The sequence below is a fragment of the Pseudonaja textilis genome, chromosome 3 (assembly GCF_049901715.1).
Source record: "Pseudonaja textilis isolate UNSWEBS1 chromosome 3, rPseTex1.2, whole genome shotgun sequence".
In the NCBI taxonomy this organism is placed as follows: Eukaryota; Metazoa; Chordata; class Lepidosauria; order Squamata; family Elapidae; genus Pseudonaja; species Pseudonaja textilis.
Genome location: NC_141992.1, coordinates 121,077,529 through 121,092,326, shown reverse-complemented (window position 1 = coordinate 121,092,326; position 14,798 = coordinate 121,077,529). Strand labels below are relative to the sequence as shown.

Genomic DNA, 14,798 nt, shown 5'->3' with positions numbered 1-14,798 from the left:
AAGGGTTATGGACTGTAGTTCAAGACCCACCAGATGCAAATGCTTGGGATCCAGAAAATGAGGACGATGCCAAGAAGATTTCTGACTTTAAACAGAATAACGAATGATCTCTTTGTATAATTGGACTAACACTGAGTGACCAGCAGCTAGCCCATATTCAGGGAGAAGAGTCTGCTGCTAAGTGTTGGGAGAATTTGAAGAGGATTTATGTCCATGACAGTGTAGGTACACACATACATCTTACATGTAAACTGTTTAGAGCATGTCTTCGGAAAGGTGGAGATATGTTAGCTCATTTAAACTTTATGAAAAGAACTTTTCAGGAGCTACATGAAAAGGAACTGATATTTTCAGAGCTGCATCAAGATTACATCATTCTTTCCTCATTGGATAACTGTATAATAGAGAAAGAGGGTAAAAGTGTTACTGCTACTTTAGAGAATGATTTATATGTGATACATGATGACCAGTTGAAGATGGCTAACTCAGTTTATAACAATGTTAAGCCACATGATGAATGCATACATTTACTACATAGACGTCTGGGGCACATTAATTTCAAAATGTTCAAACAAACTGTTGAATTGTCAGAGGGAGTAAAATTGAAACCCTGTAGCAAGTATTTAAACTGTAATGCTTGTAGCCAGGAGAAAAGCAAGGTTATTCCTGCAAACAGACTTAATGGGTTTAAGACCAAAGAACCTTTAGAGGTTGTTTTTGCTGACATAATTGGTCCTAAGAAACCTAGTTTAGGAGGTGCCTGCTATATTTTAAGTATTATGGACCATTACTCACGATATGGTTTCTGCTATCTTATGAAAAACAAAACAGAAACATTCCAACATTTCTTTAACTGGCTAAGATTTGCAGAGAGAAAAATGAAAAGTAAAGTAATTACTTTAGTTACTGATAATGGGACTGAGTTTGTTAACAAAAGATTCCAAATTATGTTGAAATTGGCTGGTGTTGAGCATAAACGTTCTGCACCTTACAGACCACAACATAACTTGTTTATAGAACAAAGAGGGCAAATATTACAAGCCATGGCTTGCACTATGTTATCTGATTCAGGTTTGCCTGAAACACTGTGGGGTGAGGCCATAATGTGAAGTAACCATGTGTTAAACAATGTAGTTAACACAACAACTGGAGAATTGCCATTCACTCATTGGCATGGCAGAAAACCAAATTTAAGTTATCTACACATATTTGGAGCTCCAGCATGGGTGCATATTCCCTCACAAGTAAGACTGAAAGGGCAACATACAGCTAAGGAGTTATTTTTTGTAGGTTATGAAGCCAACCATAGATCGTTTAGATTTTGGGATCAAGGCACAGCTCATGTTTATTGTAGTGCTAGTGCAAAATTTCTTGAGCACGTTGGGTGGGATATACTGGAACAGGAATCCAGAAATGATGTTATTATTGACACCCAAATAGTCCCAAAAGATAAAATAAGTAAACCACAAATAAAGAGGAAGAACAGGCACAGAAGGAAGTAGAAGAACAGGCACAGGAAGCAGTAGAAGAACAGGAGCAGGTGGCACAGGAAAGTCCACCAGTAAGCCCTGTATTACCAAGACATTCAACCCGAGTAACATGACCACCTGGTAGATATCAGGCTAGTGTTGTATGCCAAGTGAATATAGTTCCAAGTAATTATAGTGAACTGAAACTGTATCCTGTTAAGGATCAGGCTGCTTGGCAGAAAGCAATGGATAAGGAACTGAAATCATTAAAAAAGTTGGAGGTATATGAAAATGTTAAATTACCACCAGGTAAACATGCCATAGGATGTAAATGGATATATAAACTTAAGACTAGTGTAGATAGGACTGTTAACCATAAAGCCAGGTTAGTAGCACAAGTGTTCAATCAGACAGCAAATGACTATGATGAGGTGTTTGCACCTAGTCTGAAGGCTACTACATTAAGGGCAGCATTAGTGTGGGCAGCTAAGGAGAAATACATTGTAAATCATTTCGATGTAGAGAAAGCATATCTGCATGCACCGTTGAAACAGACTATATATTTAAAGAAACCTTTAGGAATCAAAAATGTTAATACAACTGATTGCTGGAAATTGAAAAAGAGTCTTTATGATTTGAAGCAATCAGGATATGAGTGGAACCAATGTATAGTTAAAGAATTAACTAAGATAGGTTTTGTAGCTGACGTGGCTGATCCATGTTTGTTCAAAAGAGAAAGTAATGGTGTAATGTCATTATTGCTATTGTTTACTGATGACATAGCATTAATCACCAAAACTAAACAAGAAGCTACTAAAATAATCTCACTGTTAGAGAGGAAATTTAAGATAAAACAGTTAGGAGAAATCAAACAATATCTTGGTTTAAAGATAGATAGAACTAGGGGAGGATACAAAATCTCACAGGCAGATATAATTAACCAATTACTAAAAAGTTTTAAAATGGAACTTTGTAAACCAGCTAAAACACCAATGAGCCAGGAGTTTAGCCATACTGATGTACAAAGTCCTATTTTTGATAAGAACATTTATCAGTCCTTGTTTGGTAGTTTATCTTACCTCAGTAATTGGTCAAGGTCAGATATAGCATACAGTGTTAATCAATTGGCGAGATTTAACGCTGAGACAACTAAAAGGCACTGGAAAGCTGCTAAATATGTGTGAAGATATCTGAAACAAACAATGCATTATGCATTGTATTTGGAGCCTAAAGATGAACTGAGATTAACTGCATATGCTGATGCAAGTTTTGCTACAGACATAAATACACAAAAATCTACATCAGGTACTGTAGTATTATTGGGAAAGGCATTGATTGGACGGAGAACTATTAGAAAGAAACATTTAAGTTTGTCAACAATGGAGGCTGAATTCTCATGTTTGTCTTTACTATGTACAGATTTAGTTTTGTATAAGCAACTACTAATTGACATGGGAATTGATGTAACAGATTCTATTGTTATTTACAAAGATAACCAATCAGCAATACAGATGGCTTCAAATATTGCTGTTAAGACTAGAGTGAAACACAGAGATTTAAGATATTTAAATGTGAGACAATGTGTGCAAAGTAAAATGATTAAGCTGGAATACTGTATGTCAGAAAACAATATAGCAGATCATTTTACAAAGGCCCAAGGCTCTATAAAGCATAAGGCTTGCTGCGAGGATTATGGACTTAGATTGTAAGGTTGTATATATTGTCCTACCCAAAGGGGAGAATGCTAGGAATGTAAGTCACCTAACAGTTATTTGGGTTGGAAATATATAAACTAGGATAAACATTTTAATACTATGTCTTTAAGAAAATGCAAAACTGTAATTGGGTGTGGTTTCTCAAATGGCCATATGATGGAGCCAGAAACCTGGGCTGTTTTAGTCTCAGTGAATCTCTGTTCGTTTTGTTGGAGAGAGTTGCCATTCCTGTATTGACTGTTATTCTTGGATTTGATGAAAGTCTGTTACTGAACTATTTTTTGATACTGGACTTTGATATTTGGATTATCCCTGAACTGAACACTGACTGCTTTACCTGTGAATGACTTGGACTGTTTATCTTGGAATTTGCTTAAACGTTTATTGGAAGTAAAACCTACATTTACTGTACAGTGTATCTGTGTGCTTTGTGTGTTTCTCCTATTATTCAGATTTTTGCAAACTCTCCCTGTTTGTCACAGAATTCTTAAGGAATTCATTTTGTTCCTCTTATATATTTCAACATCTCAATGTCATTAATAAAAGCTGCTTGTCATTCAATATAGAATTCTGATTCCAACAATAAAGAAAATTTTGGAATAACAAAATACTATTTTGCACCATTTATCCACTAAGATGGCCAATATCCAGATATGTCAACCGTAAGTTGTCTAACTGTAATAAACATTTTTCTCAGAAAAAGAAAAAAAATATGTTATGTTCTGAATTACTTTAATCAAAATACTATTTTAAACTGCATTTTGAAATTTTATATCACAAGGTAAGTATTTAATGTGATATTAACTTTGTATTGTTTCCATTCTACAAGATTTAGTTATATTTAGATGTATTTAAATAATTGGCTGGAAGCATAGGCCTCATGAATATCTACTAGAAGAGGTATAGTTTTATTCACACAAAAACAGAATTGTCATGAAATTTTTCTCAAAGTGGATTGTCAGAAGAGATATAAAGAAATACGTTTTTGTACTTATACATACATACATGCATAATAAAGGTGTTTATACATAATCTTACTTTGACATTTTTAGTGTGCAGCACAATACAATTAATAATATATTAATTACTAGAAAACAAATTATAGTAGCACCCCAGGCCTACCATTTATACAGAAAACTCACCATATTTCCTTGTGAAAACTTGGACTGTTATTTTATAAGATATCAAATATTTTCTAGAACCCTAAGATCAACAAAGAGCAATATTGCCTGTTACCTATGGACCAAAATCATAGATAAGTAGTAATGTGAACCACACTACAATTATGATGATCCATCTCTTCCTATTTGAGTTTATCCAATGTGTCTAGACCAATGGTGCCAACACTCACAATCCGAAGGCCACATACCACTTCTGCTTCTGAAGGGACTTGTTTTTAAGGTAGCATGTGCCCTTGTGTCTGTGATCTGATCTGATCTGATGTCTAAACTCATGTACCTAATTTTCTACCCTTGTCAGGCCTTTTTTTTTTTACGGTATCTGGCCATTTTGTAAGAGGATCATTAGTGGCTAGCTCTGCAGATTTCTGCCTTCAGAATGACCTGGTATTCAGTTTTACATAACAGTCTTTGAACCATTTTAAAACTTGGGCCAATAGTGCATGTCCAAGTCACACACATGGCACACAAAGTTATTCTCAATATGTTTTCCAAACATTTTTGTTTCTCTAATTGTTCCAGCCGAAAGCCAATTTAGTGCAGTGGTTAAGTTGTTAGGATAGGAACTGAGAAGTTGTAAGTTCTAGTCGCACTTTGGGGATAAAGCTAGTTGGGTGACCTTGGACCTGTTACTCTTTCTGAGCAAGGGCACACCCACTTCTGAAATCTTACCAAAAAAATCCTAAGTAAACTTGTTTAGGCAATCAGTCAGAATCAATGTTGAGACTTCAAGGCACACACACACACACACACGCACACACACACACACACACACGCATCCCACCAGTAAATTTTATCATGGCTTTTTTCAGTTATCTCAAACTTCTTATATTATTTTAGTGAGATTTAATGCCTTTAATTGTTTTTACCAAAAACAATGACTTTGAAGTAGTAGTTTTTTCTTATTTTTCCTCACTCTTGATCTTTAACCTCCAATAACATGGAAGATAATATCAGATAGAAAATCCATAGTGATTTTTCTGGGCTTTTCTTCTGCAGTTTTGCATCTCTCAGTTACATTTTTTCCATCTTTAATCATGTATTTCTACACATCTAAAAGAATACATGTGTGTGTGTGTGTGTGTGTGTGTATATGTATGTATGTATGTATATATATATATATATATATATATATATATATATATATATATATATATATATATATATATATATATATGTTTTCTGAGGTTCTCATGGGTATTTGTATGTGGATCTTTGGTTGTTCGGGTTTTCTCCCGCGTAAGATTCAAGTATCTAGGCAACGCTTCGATGAAGTCTCATTCATCATCTTCAGGCTTCTGTCTCCGGCTCTGTGCTTCTCAGAGTAATGTGAGATTGCAGCTGCTTCCTCCTTTTAACTGCCAGTGGGGTGGGACTTGATTGGGTGGGGGCTTGGCTGTGTTCTGATTGGGTGGGGTGTGTTCTCATTGGTAGGGGGTTTGGCTGTGTTCTGATTGGTTGGGGGGTTAGCCGTGTTCTGATTGGTTGGAGGCATGTTCTGTTCAGGTGGGGGCTTGGTTGTGCTCAGGTTAGTCTTAGTTGCTGGGGGATTTGAGCTGGTGAGTTGTGATCTTGCTGTTTGGCTTCGAGTTCGTGGTCCTTCTGCATCTTCATAGTGGGTGTCGGTTTGCTTCATGTATGGCTCGGAGGGGTTTGAAGTGGGTAGTGATGCAGCTGCCGTGCAGCTTCTGGTCCATGGTCGTGTCTCATCTTCTGAGTGGGTGGGAGTCTGTTTTCTACATGGAAGTGTGGTGGTGGCATCTTGTGTGGCTCTCATGGGTGTGGGTCTGGTGTCCTTCTTCATGTTAGGTACTCGTCTGTTCATGAGGGCGGGTTTCCAAATGGCTGGAAGGCGGGAGGTGTCATCTCGTTTGTTCATGCTGTGTGGGCGTTTTCTATCTCTATGGCTTCTCTGATTATTCTGCTGTTGAAGTGTTCGGTTTTGGCGATAGTTCTGGTATTTTTAAAATCAATTTCATGTCCTGTGGCTTTGAGGTGTTGGACCAGGGAAGAGGTCGTTTCTTCTTTTTTGATTGAGTTCTTATGTTCTTCAGTGCGTGCACTTATTCTTCTGTTAGTTTGTCCAATGTATGTGGTAGGGCAGGCAGTGCAGGGGATTTCATATACTCCTTGGTTTTCTAATTCGATTTTGTCTTTGGGGTTTCTTAGGATGGTGGATATTTTTCTGTTTGTGCAGAATGCTGTTTTGATGTTGTGTTTTTGGAGGATCTTGCTAATTTTGTCTGTAATGCCTTTTATATATGGGAGGAGGGCTTTGCCGTTTTCTTGTTCTCTGTCTTGGATTTTGGTTGGGGTTTCTTTTTGGATTAGGTGAGTAATCTTCTTTCTTTGGAATCCATTGGCTGCAAGTACGTTGGTGAGAGTGTGTAGTTCGGTTTTTTGGTGTTGTTCATCGGCTAAGCATTTTGTTCTGGAGATGAGTGTCTTGGCTACGGAATTGATCTATATATACACACACACACACACACACACATACACACACACAGACACAGACACAGACACACACACACACACACATGCATACATATGTATATTAAAAGGAAAGTCATTCACTGGCATAATGAACTCACTAGATTTTACTAAAGGTTTAATTGCACAAAACGATTTAAATTCCTGCACGGCTACACATTAGAAAATAGCTAGGCTTGATGCTGTAAAAACTAAACAGACTGATGAGTTTAATGGGTCTGATTATTCAGGCATGCACATATATAATGTTTCTTTCCAACTTGTCCTTCCTATTAATTATGAAGTTTAACATCAGCTAGCCTTCAATTAGTCAGCGTCCTTCAAGAAAATAATTTAATAGTGTCATCCTCTGCATGTTTAATTGATTTTAAGTCCAGTTAGTTCAAATGGACTCACTCTCTTTTAAGTGAATGTCAGTTTATCCAAGTTTATGTGGGTAGAACATTCCAGAGCATTTATACTCCTGCCAACTGACACTATCCTGCTGATTTCTCAGGAGATAATGTTTCAAAGCTTTTAGCCAGGCATTATTGCATCTAATGGCTTGAACCTAGAATTCACCTTGTAAAACTATTTAAAATTAATGATGTTGGTGGTCTACTTAGAAGAGCAAAGTTTAATTGAAATCCACACAAGTATAAATTCATTTTTGACCATCTAGTTAAATTTGTTAAGGCACACTGATACTTTACGTTTTCATATTACATTGATAATATTTCCTACTTTCAAAAGAGTATAGTATGTATTCATATGTCATGGAGAGAAAATCTGAAAAGAACAAAAACTTTGGAAAATTCTATACTTTAAAATATATAAAAACCAAGCTTTTCTCATAAAGCTTATATAAGCAGTCAGTGTCATAAAAGCTTCACACATGGCTAAGACTTCAAATTCAAAAGTGAAAAAAAGGAATGGTGACTGCCTTTTCAGCAAAACATAGTTAGCAAAAGATTTTATGTAATTATCTTGGATTTCATGTATTTTTAATCATGGCAGTTTGTTAATTAAACTACTGAAATATATTTCGTTTGTAAAATTCAGCAAAAGGAATAATATAGTCCTTTTGGAAAATAGTTTTGAAACCCTGTATGAACAATTAGCATTTTTAAAAAGTTTGAAGGATGAACATGACTTTAAGCATTTAAAATTTGTTAAGTGTGTGTGTATGCATGCACACATACATATGTTATACACACTACAAAAGCATTACTATTAAGCATTGCACCTAAACTTCCTTACAGAAGCCTTTTGAAATAAGCTTTTAAATTAATAAGTTCTTAAACTACCCCCTACCCCATGAAAGTGTGTGAAACAATTCAGCATGAACTGTATGCTGGTTATCATGACTATGGAGGGAAGCACTTCTTCACAAGGTACCGCTGTCATGGTAACTATTGGCAGTTGCCAAGCTAATTCTATAGAGAAGCTTGGGTCACATATGTCATCCTATAGCAACATTAATGGGCATCTATCCATGACCCTTTCTGCTGATTACTAGTATGTTCTCCGTTATCTTGCACTGTATTCATGTTTCTGGTAAAACACATAGTTAAAAAAGATTAAACACAAGGTTTTGCCATTTGGTCCTCTTCAAGAATGTTCTCACAATGTTCTTCCTTATTGATAATGCAAAGACTTTTCTTCCAAACAGCTGATGGTAGATAAAGCAGCTCACAATATCAGGACCCCCCAGCAGTCTTCAAGTGGCCTTCATACTGTAGCACCAACCTTGGAGAAAAAGATGGAATGATGTAAACAATAATATCAGATTGTAACCATAAATATATCTTTCTTTAAAAGAATACATTTTTTTTTTCTTTTGAGGGGACCAGGTTCTTTGATTACTTGGATGTGAGCTATGCAAATCATGAAAAGCCAAGAGCCACTAGATTAAGACATTTTTACAGTTTTTTTAAAAAAATGATATTTACTCATCAGATTTATATCTTCCAAAAACTCATATTAATATTGGTAGCACTCCCTTTTCCAGTGTTTTCCACACAAACCTGAGAGATAAGCTGAACTGAGAGTGAGTGTCCAAGAATTATCTAGTGGGTGTCAGGATTTTCTATACATGTGTTATAGTTGTCAGTGGGCTTCCATAGTAAAACAAAAAGCAAAACTCTGAATTGAACCCATGTGTGATGACCCAGGGTGGGATACAAAACAAACACAGTCATAGAAAACAGGTGAAGCCCCTTTTATTCCTTCACTTTGCTTCCAAGCTCTGAATATCTTTTTTACTGCAGCTACTGCAGCCAAGGCCTCCTTATCAATTTGGCTGTCGTTTTTTCTGCATCAGAGAAAGTCCTAGAGAAAAAGGCAATTGGTGCCTCAGAACCATTCGTGAGCCTGTGGCTCAGAACTGCCCCAATACCAAAAGGGGATGCATCAGCAGCCAGGACTAGGGGGAGTTGTTGATTAAATTGGATTAAAACTGCATCAGATGTTAGTAAGGATTTGACTGATTTGAAAGCGTGGGCTTCCCTGGGTCCCCAATGCCAGGGGGATTCTTTGTCTAACAGTCTGTGTAAGGGCTCTGCAATGGATGCCTTATGAGGAAGAAATGAAGCATAAAAGTTCAGCAGCCCCAGAAAGGCTTGGAGCTCTGTCTTGTTGGTTGGTGTGGGTGCCTCGTGGATAGCCCTGACTTTGGATTCAATTGGGTGAATACCAGAGGTATCAATCCTGTACCCTAGAAAGTCCACTTGCTTAGTGGCAATGGTGCACTTCTCCCTTTTGAGTTTGAGGCCATGCTGCCTGAACCTGTCTAGGACTGCCCTAACCCTTTGTATGAGCTGAGGTTTATTAGCTGCTGAAACTAAAATGTCATCGAATAAGGGACTACTCCTGGAAGTCCTTGGAGAATCCTTTCCATGAGAGACTGGAAAAAACCTGGGGCTACACTCATGCCAAATTGGAGGTGCTTGCATTTGAATGCTCCCCTATGAGTGACTATGGTTTGCAGCTCAGCTGTCTGATCATCAACAGGGAACTGTTGGTATGCCTGGGACATATCTAATTTGGCAAAGATGGTGCCAGGTTTGAAAGTGTGTAATAGGTGTTGGATCACAGGTAGAGGGTATGCGCTGACCTGCAGAAAACGATTGAGGGTGGTCTTGTAATCAGCGCAGATTCTCACGCTGCCATCTTTTTTGAGTGGGGTGACTATGGGGGTCTCCCATTTGGCAAAATCAGTTGGCTCTAATACCCCTTGCTTTAGTAATTTATCTAATTCTAAATCTAATTTTGGACGGATGGCAAAGGGTACCCTGCACGGCTTGAGGCGAAGGGGAATTGCCTGGGGGTCCACAGTGAACGAGATGGGGGTGCCAGAATAGCAACCCAATGCATTGCTAAAGACATCAGAATAGTCTGTGAATAGGGTGTCTACTTCAGAGGTTGAGACAGCATGGATTCCAGTTATACTAAGGCCAAGGGAAGGGAACCGATCTAGTCCCAGCAGACTGGGGAGGGCACCATTAACAACCACCAAAGGCAAATGGCCTTTAAAACCTTGGAACTGAACTAAAAACTTGCCTTTCCCGAGGACAGGGATGTTCTTGCCCTGGTAGTCCCGTAGGGTCAGGTGGCATTTCTGGAGCTTCTTTTTTGAAATTCTGGGGTGAATCTTCTTCAGGGTCTCCCAGGAGATGATTGAAAGTGCAGATCCCGTGTCCACCTCCATTCTGCAAGGCTTACCTTCTAAGAAAACAAAAATACTTATTTTGTTAGAGGTTTTAGAAGTGTGGTCTGCATGGTAGCAAGTATAGCAATCTTCCACTTGCCTTTGGAAATTAGCAGTAGGTTGAGGTCTCTGAGGGAAGGTTCTCCCTGCTTGGCAGATTCTAGCTAGGTGGCCTTTCCTCTGACAGTTTAGACAAATGGCATTCCTGAACCTGCAGGATGCTCTAAGGTGGGAACCCCCACAGCTCAGACAAATGGGAGGTTGCTTGGGGGTGAAGTTGTTCCTTTGCCCTGCTCCTTCTTGTGGGGGCTTTTGCTGCCTAAGGCGGTTTATGTCTGTTGTGCCTATGGGGTCTTCTTCAAGGGAAACTTCCTCAGAGTGAATAGTGGAGCTGCCTGGCCTGATAGGAGTTCCTTGAATCTCAGCTGCTGATTGAGCAGAGAGCTCAGCAGCTTGGGCTTCTTCTATAGCTAAGGCCAGGGTTAAGTCTTTTTTGGCTAGCAAGTGTCTTTGAAGCCTAAGGTCCCTGACCCCACAGACAATCTGATCCAAGAGCATGTCTTCTAGGTAGTCTCTGAACCCACACTGTAAGGCAGCTGATCTCAGGGCTGCCATGTACTCACTAATTGACTCCCCCTCAGCCTGCCTTCTGGTTCTGAAGGCATGCCTCCTAGCTATCTGGGAGGGTTTAGGTGAGTAGTGATTGGAAAGAATCTCTTGGAGCTCTTCCCAAGGGATGGTTCTTACAGAGCGAGGGGCAACTAATGCTGTAGCAGTGTCAAAAACCGCAGCCCCACAGTAACTGAGGAAGAAAGATTTTTTCCTATGTTCTGCAGCATCTGTGAGGTCGATAACATCCAAGAAGTAGATAAACCGGTTTTTGTATGACTCCCACGTTTCTTCGGCTGGCTTGAAGAGTGGGAATGTCGAGTTGGTGTTCATCTTGAGGCGACAGTGCCTGTCACCTCAGCTGCTGAGGCTTCGAAAATCGCGCTCTTAGAAGATTTTAGTGGGGCTGAATTATAATTAGTTTTCATTTAATGTAAATTTAATTCAATAAATAGCTTGATCTGAACTTTACAAAACTTGTTTGTTTCAGGTCAGATATTTCAAATTGATATGTAATAAGGCTGTTCAAACTTTTGGATTTTTTTTTTTTTTTGTAAAAATGTGCCTTGGAGTATCTGGGGGTATATACATAGTTATTTGAATTTCTTCAAGTACCTTCTTCTTTGCCCAAGACTACATGCAGCTTTTTAAATAAGTATTAAGGTCCTAACTTTTCTTCTTGCATGTTCTGAAGGACTTTCATTAACATTTTTTTTAAAAAAGCACTGCTGGTCTCTACAATGCAATATTTGATATCCAAATTAATGGAATGTACACCAAATTATGCCAAAGTAGTTGATGAATTGTGACTTATGTTTTATTACCACACCACAACTTGTGTATGATTAACATGTACAGTAACACACCTTCATCAATCTGTGTTTATTTCTGCATATACCTAAAGCTGGCATATCATTGAGTAGATGCTTAAAGTATGGTATTTCTGTTCATGGCTGGAAGTTCTAACCATCAGGAACTGAATTTGTCAAAATGACTAGATCTATGCCAGCTATTGAAGTGATATTCCTAAGAGATAATTTTTAAAAACAAATTGAACATTTCAATTTCTTCAAGGGGACATTATTGAAAATGTAAAAGGTAGTTATAGTGAACTGCTTGATTCTTTTTAAGGTGTCCATGTGGAGATTTAAAAAAAAATCAATAGGAGAACTTCTTACCCAGCTGAGGAGAAAAAAGCTCTAGTCTGAGTCATGTAAACTCAAAATAATTACTATAATGTTTTCAGGCAATAATATTTTCCATGCAGAGCTGCCTTTGAAAATAATTTGATGACTTCGACTACTTTGATGCCTGTGTCCTTATTGTCCAAGTTGAATTATTGGTACTGGCTACTCTTCTCCAAATTCAGTTTGTAAAATATTACGAATCTTTAAAACTTGTTCTAATAAAAAAAAATATGGAATGAATCAGGTGATGAATCTGATTCTCTGATAATAAAATCTCTATTTTGTAAGAAATTTTGGGGTGTCTCCATGATTCTAGGCATGTTTGCCTATACATGTCTGTACAGGAAGGCAGCCTTATTTCATAATAACAACAATAGGAAAGGCATTTCCACTGATGAAAAAGAATGAAAATATCTGACTTAAATAAAGTTGTTATTCTGTTATGTGATATTGTACTAAAATTAGCTGTTTCTGAGCTGGTCTACTAAGCCATTTATGTTAAAATGTTTGTTTTCCTCAGTAAAGTCAGATTATGAAAATAAACTTTATTTATTTATTTGTTTATTTATTTGCTTGCCTGCTTGCTTACTTACCGACTTATTTGTTTAACTGCCCATTTTACCACAGGGTAACTTTGGGCAGCGTGCAGTTACATATACAGTTAAAACATAAAAGCAAACATTGAAAGAAAAGCCACATCGGGAGGGTGAGGGCAAATGGAGGCGGGGGAATCTACTATTAATCAATCATCTCCATTTCACTCTTCCCCATCGGGGCCCAAGCTGACTGGCAAAGCTGCCTTATTAGGCCCTTATGAAAAGGTAGAAGGGTTGGGGGCCAACCTCACATCAGCGGGCAAGATATTCCCGAGGGCAGAAGCAGGCCCTCTTCCTGGACCCCGCTAGATGTAATAATTGGGCTGATGGGACCTACAGCATGCCTCCTCTGCCTCCACAAGTAGTATGGGCCAATCCCAGTGTGGTGAAATGGTCCCACCATAAATATGTGTGTGTGTGTGTGTGTGTGTGTTGATCCATTCATAAACTTTTTATATGTCATAAGGCATATCATCTTTGTCAAATAATTTGATTAAATTATTTATTGATCTCATACAATTTACAATCACTTGAGGAGATATAGGTGTGGGCATGTGCATATGTTGGGTTACATGTGATAGCCAGAGTTTCTCAAGCAGAAATGTTTATAATATTAATAACCAACAGATGCCCAGCTTCAAGATTAAGAAGTGCAGGGCAAATAATCCACCAAACCATGGGGAGAACAAGAGAAAGTACAGTGTAGAATTTAAACTACAATAAAAAGAATGTTACATCTGCATAATGAGGGAGGACAATTCTCTCTAGTATGCAATAGACTTTCTTACTTAGTCATGCTTTGCTATGTATCTGAAAGTCTTAAACTGAGTTAAACCTAGAACCCAGTCAAGCCATATGAAGGCAGGTGTCCTGGAATTTCTGTTTCAATCTGGGCACTAAACCTGATAGCTTGTGTGAATTGGTTTGCTCATTTATTAACAGGTTATCCATCCTTATCACATAAGTGCATTTAATTTCTATGAATCATATCAATTAATTTGATATATGAATGGGGGTGGGGTTCTGGGTAATGGCTTACTGGTTTGTTTGTTTGTTTGAAGCTTAGAATAATATTTCTTTCCTGCTTCCCCCCCCTTTTTTAACACTTACAGGAGTCATAAGAACAGCTCTGCATAACATGGACAGGGAAGCCAGAGAACATTATTCAGTTGTCATTCAAGCCAAAGATATGGCTGGACAAGTTGGAGGGCTATCAGGATCAACCACAGTAAACATCACACTCACGGATGTCAACGACAATCCTCCCAGGTTCCTTCAGAGTATGTAAAGGTTTGATCTGATTTATTTCTTCCCAACAAAAATTGTCTGCTGTTACAATTTCAGGGAGATTCTGCTAAAATGAGGGATGAGCTGTGAATAACAATCAAGATATTTGACAGTGAGATACCATATTCGCTAACTCCTATGAAATAGCATTTTCAGTGCTGTGCTTATCTTCATCTTCACTTAGCAAACCTACTCTTTATTCTTTTCTGCTTTCATAGATGTGTGTATATAAGCACAGGTAAACTTCAGTTAATGACTGACTTGTTCAGACACCATTCAAAGTTATAATGGTCCATGGTATAGTGGACCATCCAAAGTTACTTATGACCAAAACTTGAGGCTTCAGTCATCCCAACAGCCCAACAATCACATGATTACAATCCAGCTATTCAGCAACTGGCTTATACTTACGATGTTTGTAGCATCCACAAACACCTGATCACTGTTTGTAACTTTCTCTGCCAGCTTGTGAGAACAAGCAAAGTTAATGGAAAGCCAGCAGGGAAGCTCCAAGCTGCTCCAGTAAGTTGATCCTGATCCCACCACTTTTTCTCTCAAGAAGCCCAGCTACTGATTACA

The 14,798-nt window shown here is 38.1% G+C and overlaps 1 protein-coding gene across 4 annotated transcripts in view; it reads left to right on the top strand.

The window, feature by feature from the left end:
* The window catches only part of CDH18 (cadherin 18), a 653,626-nt gene that overhangs the window by 560,579 nt on the left and 78,249 nt on the right, over positions 1 to 14,798 (top strand). For all 4 annotated transcript variants that reach the window (XM_087930730.1, XM_087930731.1, XM_087930729.1 and 1 more), the window contains one exon: positions 14,045 to 14,212. In XM_087930730.1, coding sequence (XP_087786856.1) covers positions 14,045 to 14,212 — 168 coding nt within the window. The remainder of the gene's footprint in view (positions 1 to 14,044; positions 14,213 to 14,798) is intronic.